At 35.6% G+C, this 12288-nt stretch overlaps 1 protein-coding gene across 3 annotated transcripts in view; it reads left to right on the top strand.

The window, feature by feature from the left end:
- Positions 1-2585: 2585 nt before the first annotated feature.
- Positions 2586-12288, top strand: part of NUBPL (nucleotide binding protein like) — a 225120-nt gene continuing 215417 nt past the window's right edge. For 2 of the 3 annotated variants that reach the window (XM_043922089.1, XM_043922090.1), the window contains exons 1-3: positions 2588-2729; positions 3278-3425; positions 7014-7048. In XM_043922089.1, coding sequence (XP_043778024.1) covers positions 2622-2729; positions 3278-3425; positions 7014-7048 — 291 coding nt within the window. In that variant the 5' untranslated portion in view covers positions 2588-2621. Of the gene's footprint in view, positions 2730-3277; positions 3426-7013; positions 7049-12288 lie in introns of all 3 variants that reach the window. The other variant, XM_043922088.1, reaches the window with a different exon arrangement.

The following is a 12288-nucleotide window of genomic DNA, read 5'->3' on the forward strand; positions in this document are numbered from 1 at the left end:
ATTGAGTAGCATCTCTTATGTTTTAAGTTCTCTGGGGAAAGAATATGAGTGGTCCAATCTTGATTGTATGTCAATCTTTAATCCAATTTGTGACCATGGGGATGGGTCAAATGACTTAGCAGTTCTTAGGAGCTGAACAAGAATACTCTTTTGAGAAGGGGCCATGGGTGTATATGTGTTTGTATGGCAGTGGTTATTGAAGAAGAAATAACAGGAGTGGGTTGCCATTCCCTTCTTCAGAGGATCTTCCTGACCCAGGGATCGAACCTTGGTCTCCTGCATTGCAGACAGATTCTTTACTGTCTGAGCCACCAGAAAAGAGGGCGGGGAGGCCACTTTCCACAAGGGAAGCCCACTCTGAGGAAAGATAAATCAAATTAACCATTCATTCATTCTATAGACATTGGTCTCAGTTTTTTTCCTCTTATGTTTTCTTTCAGAGAGTGTCAGTACCATTTATGTAGTTGCCCACATTATTAATTCTATACCACCAATAAGCATCACAGTAGCTAATATTCATTGAATATTGTACTATGTGATAGGCATTCTATGTACATTGTTTTAAGTTCAATCTCAGAACAACTACATATAAGTATTATCTATTTTGTAGATAAGCAAAGTGAAATTTAGAGATGTTAAGTCAAGCTTTCAACATCTCTTTTGGATTACTGCAGTAACCTGCCATTTCCCTGCCTCTGTTATGGCCTCTCCAATTCTTTTTCTGCCTGACAGTCATAGTGGTATTTCTAAAACACAACAGATTTGTTATGTTTGATCATGCTACTTTCCTGCTTAAAATCCTTATAAAGTTCCCTCAAGATAAAGTCCAAATTCCTTCACAGGATGTATAAAACCTTTTATGATCTGGGCAGTCTTTACCTTACCAACCCCTAGCCTCATCTCTTTCAGTCTTGTACCTCACAGTCTATCCTCAAGCCACACAGATTATCTGCAGTTCATAACAATTCATTTCTTCCCTCTGCACAACAACCCTGTAGTCATTATCCCACAGACTCCTACATATTACCCATAGTCAGGATTTGACTTAGATGTTACCCTATTCAGAGGCCTTTCCTGATTGAATTTGGTACTCCTCCTTTATACTTTTGTATCACTCAGTGATTTTCTCTTATGCTTATCAAACCATGCTGTAATTGTATGTCAACTTATTCTGTCTCTTGCATTGGATTGTAAAGTCTTTGAGTAGGAAGATGAAGTATAGTTTAGTTTTGAAAACCCTAAGATTAGGGTAGTGCTTGGTGCATATTTGTTGCTCAATAAATATTTGCTAAATGAATGAATCTGGGAGAAGTCTGGAAGAACTTACAAAGTTACCTGGAGAGAAACAGATATTCAGCATTTCTTATTTAGTAAATGAATTATTCTGACAGCTATTTCTCCTTAACTGTATTCTTTTGGCTTATAATTTATAAAAATTGAGCAGATACAAATTTAAAAATTGAGAAAATTAACCATAAAAACATATCACAAATAATAAAATAAGAAAGTGATATAAAACAGTAACCTAGGAGTGTTAAACTTAATGTATGATAAAGAAGACTGAAGGAAGTAACAAAGCTTGAGACTGGGGAAGGAAAAGCAAGGAACTGAATTTTTTTCAGCACCGTCTAAATTGAATGGATTTTTTCCCAGTAATATCTGATTTAAATCTTAGAATAATTCTTTGAGGTTGCTATGCTACAGCTGCATTAAAACTAAGGAAATTAAAGATCAGAGTAAAATAAACTGAATGATTATACAATAAACTTTCTACAGATAGAAAGCAAATGAAACAAAACTCAACCATAGAAAATATGGGGTATATGTGAGGGTAAATCACTCTACACCCTAAATGATCCTTTTGTTTTTTGTTTTTTTTTCATTTATTTTTATTTTTGTTGGGTTTTTGTATCAGCTTTGTAGCTTTCTTCCCTAAAGTGATTTCCTTCACTCTCATCTGCTTTGACTGTATGGATACATCCTCCCTTTTACCAGGATAAATTCCATCTCCTCCTTCAAGCTTTGTCTCACTCAAGTTGCTTCTTAAGTGAAATTTGCTTCATTAGACCTGTTTTTTTATTTAGCTAAACTTTTCCGAGCCTAGCAAAGCACCCTGACTTCTCTTTCAGAGAATTACCAGCACACAGCAGTAAAAACCAACACAAAAGAGACTATTACTATAGATTACTCAGGAGAAAAGAAATCCTTAATAGTGGCAGTGTTTAAGTGACTATATTCTGCGCTGTGAGAACACCTGGAGTCATTTTTAACTCCCACCACTCCCTACTTCTTAGTCGGGTCAGTTTTCTAAACTTTCGAAGTCTCAGTTTTCGTATCTACGAAAAGAGGATCGTAGTAAGAGTCTCCTACCTACATACTCCAGAACTTCTGTGAGGAGCAAATCGGAGGACATACGTGAAAATATTTCACAGACATTTGGTAAAACGCTACAAAATGTTTGTACCTGGCTACAGATGAGACAACGACAAGTTATGTTCCTGGGCTAAAAAAACTCAGAGGCTAATCGCTAGGGAATGGAAGCCGAGCGTTGCTATGTGACGTCATCACTCCGCGCCAGACGCGACGGTTTCCGGCTTGGGCTTCAGGCAGTATTCCGCGTCATGGGGGTTTGGCAGCGTTTGCTGGTGTCTGGTGGAGTGTCGCTTCGGGGCTGCGGCGGGGCCTGTGTCCCGCTTGGGGGAAGCCGACTATTGATTTGTCGGCGCCAGGTCCGTGGTGCTGCAGGGCAGGTGGAGGCGGGCGGGTCGGAGATCTGGGGCGCCGGGGCGGCAGGTTCTCTGCAGGTGCGCTGCTATTGCCTCTTGCCAAGAATTCACTTCAGTCCCTCTTGGGCCCCCTCCCCTGCTCAGTGAGACCCCAGTTGTCTGGATGTGCCCACTTTCCACGCAGGCCCCCAGTAGGACCAGGGCGAGGCATAAAGGGTTAGAACATGGATGTGTGACTTGCACATGCTTTCTTAGTGTTGTTTATTTAGAAAATAGGTTAAAGAGAAGGAAAACACGTGGGGATTTAACTCCGTAAAGAGGGAGATTACTTACTTTCCATTTTTAACGCCTGGCAAATAAATTTCAACTTAAACAATGTGTCTCTGCAGTTGTGATCAACAGCTATTTGTAAATAACACTAAAGGCCTAACTAATGGAAATGAGCAGAATTAAAGTAGAAAAGAAAGACCTGTTAATCGCAAATACCGAATTGTTTAACCGCGTAATAATGGAGATAGCTTATTTTAAAACTGTTTTTTCTTCTTCTCAAGTTCTCTGGCGCTGAGAGTGAGACCCTAAAACAAAGAAGATCACAAATCATGTCTCGAGGACTTCCAAAGCAGAAACCGATAGAAGGTGTTAAACAAGTTATAGTTGTGGCTTCTGGAAAGGGTGGAGTTGGAAAGTCTACTACAGCAGGTATTATAGGATATTCTCATTTTGAGTAGAATTTTAGGCCAACTGGCAAGTGCAGAATATTAAAATTATAGTTTTGTTCTTGAAAAAGTATTTGTGAAGTTTCTAATAGCTGGTTCCTTAGTATGAGGAGTTGGTAGTGATTGAGGGCTTAGATTTTGGAGTTAGGCAGAACTAGATATGTTGCCAGGTCTTTGACTCCTTAACTGAGGAAAAGGTAGTCAGGTTGCCCATCAGATCTTCAGTTTACTTAACTGTAAAGTAACAGTGATGATAATCTTTTTCATAGAGTGGTCATGCAAATTAAACAAGTTAACCACTTAGCCCCCTGTCTCCTACATAGAAGTACTCAATGTTTGGTTGTTATTATTTTTAAAGCATTTAGTAAGTTTAATACTAAATTTATTTCTGTTTTTTAAATACTAAACTTATTTGTTTTGTTTGCATTCTTTTCTAGTCTTTTTCAGTGTATATTTAGCTAAGTAGTTGCAATGAGATTGTTTACATTATTGTGACCTGTTTTCATTTAATCATAACAGTTTTTCAGCATTTATAAAGTCAAAATAGATCTAATATTTGAAAATCTTTTAATTATTTAAAACATGTAATCTTTAGATCTTTATATTAATACTGGAACAGAGATTTTTTTTTTTGGTGGAGTTTGCAAGTTGATTATAGATTTCATTGTGACTGAAATGCTGCTTTCAGAACCCATAAAAGAAGTCCCACTAGAAATGTAAGAGGTACCATCCAGGACTAATGAACAGGTATTCCCAATTTTTTTCAAAAGAAACTTTTTATTTCTAAAAAAAAAATTTCAGTATAATAATGTAAAAAGGTAGCTCCCCTTCTTCCAGTTCAACAGAGGCAACTTGTATTATCAATTTGAAGTCATAAATCTCTCAAGGTTTGTTGAATCACTTAAAATTTTCAGTCATTTTAATAGGAATGGCTTAATTCAGATCTTACCCAATCTATCCTTTTTGCAGTTGATTAAAAAAATAACTATCCTTATTATATTTCATTTTGTTAGTTTTGACATAGTTCCTCACTGTTAAGATCTTGTATATATTCATGTATTTATTTTCAGCTTTTAACTCAAATTTCTGCATTTTTTCAAATTGAAGTGTAGCTGATGTACAGTATTATGTAAGTTCCAGGTAAATGGCATAGTTCACAATTTTTAAAGATTATATTCCATTTACGGTGATTATAAAATACTGGATCTAATCCTTGTGTTGTATAATATATCCTTGTAGCTTATTTATTTTATAATAGTAGTTTGTACCTCTTAATTCCCTACTCCATCTTGCATCTCCTCCCTAAGATCTGTAAAGTTTTTTTTTTCTCAGATATCAATCTAAACTTGGGGCATATATGTACCTTAAAATTACTTAATTCCTTTGAAACCAATGACATTTTGAAATAAAAAGGGTCAGGTACAGAGTTCTGTGACTTTCACTAGCGATCCTGTGTCTTGACTCAAAGCCATATTTGGTAATTCCTGGATATAGCAGTTCTGTAGTTGTATAACCAGCTATAGATCCAACTATATAGTGTTATTAGCTTAGTTCCCCTCCCCCCCTCCCCATTTTGACCTGAATGTATCGTGGAAGCGTTTTTCAGATATTTTGAAGAAATTAAGATTTTACAAGTGTTGTAGTTATGATAGGCTCCCACTATACTACTTGATAGATACCATATTGTTATTAAAGATGGTTAGTGATTGTTCTTAATGAATTTATGCTGTATCCTACACACTCTTGCTTTCTTTCCTAAGGACGTACAATCTATCTATTTAACATTTTGTTTTTAAAATTCGGAAGTTCTTAGTTTTCAATTCTAGAATCCATCTCTACTTGTGTTTTGAAAATTAAGGTTTCCAAAAAAATACCTGTTTTCAGTGGTGTGAATCCCTTTGCAAGCTCTGTGTTTACTTGAATTGGTTAAAGATGGAAGGCGTTTTCATGATAATAGCCACAAGTTCTTTGGGTTTTGTGCAATATAATTTGTCAAATCTGTATGCTAGCACTTGTTTAAAACAAATTTATTTATTGTTTTTGGTTATAAGATCTTCTAATGCCATGGGCTTTGGCAGCATTTAGACAGGAAAGTATATGAGAAAATGTTCAATGTGTGACATATATGTGCTTTAGTAAGCATCCCTTCCTTGCTTTTCATCTTTGTTAGCACCATACCATCTATCTCAAATAATTGATCTATACTTTTTCATAACTGCTGTCTCTGCTTTAGAAATAGATTATTTCTATGTAACTCTGTTGGCATTATATTTCTTTACCTTATACATATTTATTCCAGTTCCGAAGTGTCTCAAAATATTTCCCATCTGAATATGTGTGCTAGAAATATTTTGGATTAGAGTGAGGACATTTGATTGATGCAAACATGCTCTTAGATTCTATTGTGTAAATGGAGAAAGATCCTCACATTGAAATGAATTACTCTGCCTCAGAGTTGGATTATGTTTAACCTACAGCATACCTGAAATTCAGAATTATTTTATAATTTATGATTTATTTTTTTTGCTTTATTTATTTTTTTTCAATTTCTCCATTTAATGATTAAATCAAATATTAAATATTAATAATGATTTAATAATGAATTGTCAAGTGCCATTCCCTAGGCTGAGTACTTTACACTTAGAATTTGATTTGATTCTTACAACAGTTATGAAATAGGACCTCATTTTATCGAGAAGGAAACATACTTGGGGGTAAAAATACTCAAGATTATAAAACACAGAGTGGGGACACTGGGGTTTGAACCAGGTCTGCCTTGAGAGTTTATGTTCTTAAATACTTCAAAAGAAACAGTATCGGTATCATCTAGAACATTGTCCGGTAAGGAATGGTGATCCACAGTATGAGGGTCTGTTTATCAGTTTGGGAATGTATTCCTTTTGGACCTCTTTCTCATCTCAGATGTAGCATATCTCTCTTGCTGGGTTAACGGTGGTTTTGGGGCCTACTGCTTTCCCTGTTTCTGTCTGAGATTCACTATTAATAGGCACTTTTGGGAAAATGTTTCACTGTCTTACCTTTTTACCTTTTTCCCTTCCCTCTTCTCACTGGTCCAAGCTTTCATTTATGTAGGTATTTGTGAGTTAGATTATTTGGAATTCCTGTATTACCAGCATTTATTTTTAAAAAACAATAGGATCAGCTCCATTTTTATTTATTAAAAAGTATTTTTCTGCAAAGTATTTTTTGAAAATAATTGAATAATATATACATTAATATGATTAAAACATTTAATATATTATTTACACTTGATCTTAGCCAAAAGGCCGAGAATAAAACATTTAATATATTATTTAAACACAGTTGTAACATGTGATAAAGGGATTATTTAAAGTTTTGAGACAGGCATCTGTTGCTTATGCTGAAATTTACTTTCCTTTTTGTCTTTTTTACTTTCTATAGTCTCTCCATGTCCTTGTTTATTTTTTTAATAAAGGATTTATATTAAAATTTTATTTGCTTTGGTTATTACATTGAAAATATTAAAAGGCAAAATGAATTCTGGTAGAAGGAAAGTTACTAAGTTTAATTACTTTTTTGTTTCTTACAGTGAACCTTGCACTTGCTCTAGCAGCGAATGATTCGGTAGGTATTTATTAATAGAACTACTAATTTATTAACATTTTTAAGTCAGTGATTTAGAGCATACTCATGTTTTCCATTTACTCTATCAGGGGCTGTATATCATAGCTCTAGTTATTTGCATGTCTTTAAGGGGCTAAAAAATCTGCCGTAAGTACTGGTTACATTTAATAATGGTGATGAAAATGGAAGGGGATTGCTGGTCAAGGAATTCAGGTAGCCTCTAGAAGTTAGGGAAGGCAAGAAATGTTTTTTTTTCCTTAGAGCCTCCCAAAGGTATGGCATCATGTCAGCACCTAAATTCTAGCTCATTGAAACCCATTTGAATTTCTGTGATAATTTTTTACAGTAGAAGTAGGAAACTGATACAGGAAGTCAGTTTTCTTAGTCCTTAAATTTCCAAAAGTGTCTTTATTTTACCTTCATATTTGCTAGTTTGACTAGATGTAGAATTCTAGGTTCACAATAATTTACTCTCTGAACCTTGAAAACAGCTTTCCATTTTCTTCCAGCATGCTAATAAGATATCTGATGATAGTCTGATTTATACTGCTTTGTAATAACCTGTGTTTTTCCCCTTAAGGCTTTTATGAATTTCCTTTATGTCTTTTAAGTTTAGAAATGTCACAGATATGTGTCTGGTTGCTGGCATTACATTTTTTTTTTTTTTGCCTGTTTGGAAATTGAGCAAGCAGTACAAGGCTTGAGTCTTTTTCAGCTTAGGGAAGATTTCCTCATTGATTATTTTTTGTGATGTGCTTGTTCTCTCTCCAGAAATCTATTAGGTAGATATTGACTGTTTATGCTTGTTAATTTTTCTCTCATATTTTCCATCTCTTTGTCTTTTGCTCTGTGTTTTGAAAGATGTCTTACGCAATTTTCCACACTGCTATATTAGGTTGTGGTTGTTATTTAGCCCTTTTTATTTTTATTTTTAATTTGGAAATTATATTTTTTCTAGTTTTTCAGAACTGTTTCCCTATTTTGCAGTTGCTTTTCCTAATCAACTAAATTAAAATTATGGTTGTACCATTAGTTTGAGTCTCTCTGAAGATGCTAATTAGAATTAATAAAAAAGGTTCCGTTTAATGATCTCTATTTACTTAGCGTGGTGGTTCTTATAATGTGGTCCTCTGACCAGCAGAATGAGCATCACCTGGGAACTTGTTAAACACATAAAATCTTGAGCCCCAGACCTACTAAATCAGAAACTCTCAAGGTGGAGTCCTACAGTTTGTGTTTTAACCAGTCCTCTAGATGATTTTGATGCATGCTAAAGTTTGAGAACCATACATCTAGAATTTTTTAGAACTCTAAATTGCTAATGCACCCTTTTTGTTTTCTTGTGTGATTGTTTTTAATTTAGTTTTAAACTTTTTTGTTTGTTTGTTTCAATGTGAATTTGGAATAGAAGAGAGATACTCTGTATGGTTAGGCAACCTTATTGAAATATCGGGATGGGGAATACTTGTAACTCTATGGCTGATTCATATCAATGTATGACAAAACCCACTGAAATGTTGTAAAGTAATTAGCCTCCAACTAATAAAAAATAAAAATAAAAAAAAATAAATAAAAGTGAACAGGTTAGGAAAGATTAACCTATTTAAAATTTAAAAAATTTAAAAAAGCCAGTACTACTTTTTAAAGAATACTTTTTATTAAAGCACTTAATTACCTTGAAGAAAGGACGCCATCTTTCTTAAATTAGGGAGGGCTGGTTATACCCTGATTCATTCCCATGGAGTCTTAATTCCATGGAGCTTGTGTTGTAAGAGGTGTCTCTGACTTGCTTACCCTTTAAGCCAACTTTGCCCAAGACCTTGCTAACTGTTTTCTCCTTTCTTCCTTGGGTTGTCCTTTTCCAGCATCGCAGTGGGAAGATCTAATAAGACTTGTTTGTTGGCCTGGAGGAAACAGATCCAGGAAGTTAGTCATTTTACTTACAATGTTGGTCTTAATAATCTCTATAAACAGGGTTATATAAACCACAGGGGATATGTAAGATAGTCATTGGGATGTGGAATTTTTCTTTATTTGTATGAATTTTTATCTTTTAAAATTTAAGTTTTTTGTATATACTTTATAACTTATAGTAAATTAGTATAGTGGCTCTAATAAAGTCAACACATATATTAACATGTATTGAGGTTGTATACTGGAACATTTTTCACCAGGTGGGAAACGTGGTCAAGACAGTTTGGTTGTCACTGGCCAAGGCAAAAGAAAATTTCTGAGCTGGATCATTTGCCAGTTCAAAAGAAGACTACTTTATAGATGGAAATAAAAGCCTTATAGGAGTAGGATGTGAATTTTCCCTGCCTTTTCTTTGCCTTTTGTACTTTCCTTTGGGGATGTAGAAGGTAGTGTTACAGGGCAGAATTTGGGATCCTGTCATGTGTACCATGCATTTTAAATATTCAATCCTGTGGTATATTGGAGCTGGCTGATGCTAGTTGTGAGAACTGATTGTCAAATTTGCAAGAATTTTGCAGTTGATATCCTATTGTTAGCTCAAAATAGGCCATGGTGGGAGTATTTAATGAAAATTGACAAATACTGAAAGTTAGACTTCCCACCTCACCCTGGGCCACTGTTAAACATTTTCTGGCACAACAGTGATTATACATATTACCAATCATATATTTCAGTCTTTCTTGTTTCTATCTTCTTAACCGCTTTTATTGTGGATCTCATTCTTCCACAGTATAAATTTAGTGAACAGAGAAGCTCTGAAACTGGAGAGGGGAAGGTAAAGGTCACCAGAATCCAGTGATGAGCTGTGTTCCTAAATGATGTTCCTAATTTTCCTAAATGATGTTCCTGATGTTCCTAAATCAGTTTACTTCAGTTTATTTTAGTTCAACAGACATTTAGTGAGCCCCTCTAACACTCACCGTCAGACACCATGAGTATAGGTATATAAAGAAAAGTAAACATGCCTACGAAGACTGCATTAACAAAACTGTTTTGTGTGTGTGTATATATTTACATAAGTGTATATATGTCTTTTTGTGTATGTGTGTGTCTATTTTGGTGATGGTAATCATTTCAGTTCAGTAATCATTTCTTCTGTGAGTGAGAAAATGTGCTTAAACAACACTTAATAAGGTTTTATCATAATTTGTTTCAGAGTAGGCACACTGTGCACTCTTAAAGGTTTAATAATCTAGTGAAGACAAGAGGAAGATAAATGTCTTAAAATGATGAACTGTGTCCAAGGTCAAATATAATAGTGTTTCTGTCCAAGACAACTAGCTTTTATTTCAGAGAAAAGCTGTCTTTTTTTCATAGAGCATTTTTGTGAACATAATTATATTTGCCTTTCACAGAAACCTATAATGCAGTACACTTAATATTTATCAGTTTTACAGTCTTTATTGATTCTGCCCTATCCTTGTCACATTTCATCAGCCAGCAAATGTGCTTTTTTGTCTCTGCAATATTTTTCCAGTGTGTATCTTTCTCTTCTCACTGTTCCCACTCTAATTAAACCTCATATTACTTCTTTTTGGTTCATTCATTCATGTATACCTCAAACAGTTACAGAGTGCCTACCCTTCCCCAAGAACTTTGCTACTTTGGAGAATATAGAAATGCATGAAATACAGCCCCTGCCTTTAAGGGCCTCCCAGAATAGGAGACTGCTGCAAGCACCTCTTACCTGCCCAAGCACAAATCCATTCAGTACATAATGCCAGATTATTCTTACTTGAGCACCACTGGAACCCCATTTAACCCTGAATGCCTTTGGTGAGCTTCAAGATCTTCTATAATCTGGCTCCCATCCACCTTTCTGGGTTTATCTTCAGCTCTTCTAAATGGTCCCTGTGCTCTGGCAAGTCTGGGTTGCTTGCTGTTGCCAGTTTGAGCTTGACTATATTGATATGTTCTTAATAGCTTACAGTGTTTCTTCTGTGTTTCTACTGGAGTGTTCTCTACTTTTTCTTCAGCTTTATAGGTCCTCTCCTCCAGGCTGCAATGCATGGCTTGTGCTGGTTATATCCTGCCCCTAGAGTACTTCTCAAGGGAATTGAGTTATGACAGACATCCAGGGTATCGTCCTTTTCATGTGTACCTGTAGACTGCATTCTGATTCACACCGAGGCACTGTATGAGCCAGCCTGCCCTGAGAGGTACTTAGTGACATGCTCCCTGAATTCAGTCCCAGTGAGTGTCTTTCTTCCATTTTGTGAAATCCAGTAGCACTATTTACTGTTACTATTATGTACCCATGTAACCATTCTGGTAATTTTATATAGCAAATAATAAAAATAACATTTATCGAACATTTGTCATATGTCAAGCACTGTTCCTCATGATATGTTTCTTAATTCATTTATTCTTCATAGCAACCATATGGGAATAGATACTGTTATGGTCCCTGTTGTACATAAGAAGCAGAAGCAGCTGGAGGCTAAGTATTTTGCCCAAGCTCACCCAGGAAGTAAATGGCAGAGCCAGGTTTGAATGCCAGCCTAGATCCTGTGCCCTTAGCCTATTTGTTATACTACTCCTATGATAGCTAGATTCTTATGATTCAGAACTGTGTTGTCTTTATTCTTGGCTGTTGACTTAGGAAATAGACAACAAATGTTTGCTACATGCATGAATCGAGTGTATAGATGGGTTTCATAGTATATAAGTGCAAAGGTTTGTTTTGCATTGTTTTTTGAGGAATGGTGCGGGATGGGAGGGCTTGTTGTGGCTTAGTGGCCTGCACACTATTCTTTTCCTGATTCTTAAATGATAGTGTGCTCCATCTTTCTACTTGGCTCTCTTCTCATTTTATACTGTCCAGTAATCTCATCTTTTCCCACTACCCCAGTGACTACCCATGTGCCCTGGATTCTAAATGCATCAGCAACCTAGGTATCTCTCCGGGTGCCAGACCTGGCTGCCTCACCTACTGTAGATGCCCACTTGAGTGCTTTACAGACATTCAGGCTCAACATGTATAAAACCAAACTTTTCTTTCTTGTAATTGTCTTTGTCCTGTGACAGTCATGTGATTCCCTCCCACCTCCAAACCTGTTCCTGCTGCTTCTACCACTCAGAGCTTTTGGAGTACGTCTTCTCATTTCATTCCTTAATGCCATATCTTTTTCAGACCTTTATTTTATCTTTCATGAGGTGATTCCAGCTGTTTTTTTTCTCTGCTATGATGCTTTGAGGACAGGACTAGTACTTCTCATATTATTTTAGAGATCTGTTTCCTTGTTTAACTTCTATGCTAGTTTAGG

The sequence above is a fragment of the Cervus elaphus genome, chromosome 13 (assembly GCF_910594005.1).
Source record: "Cervus elaphus chromosome 13, mCerEla1.1, whole genome shotgun sequence".
NCBI classification, from domain to species: Eukaryota; Metazoa; Chordata; class Mammalia; order Artiodactyla; family Cervidae; genus Cervus; species Cervus elaphus.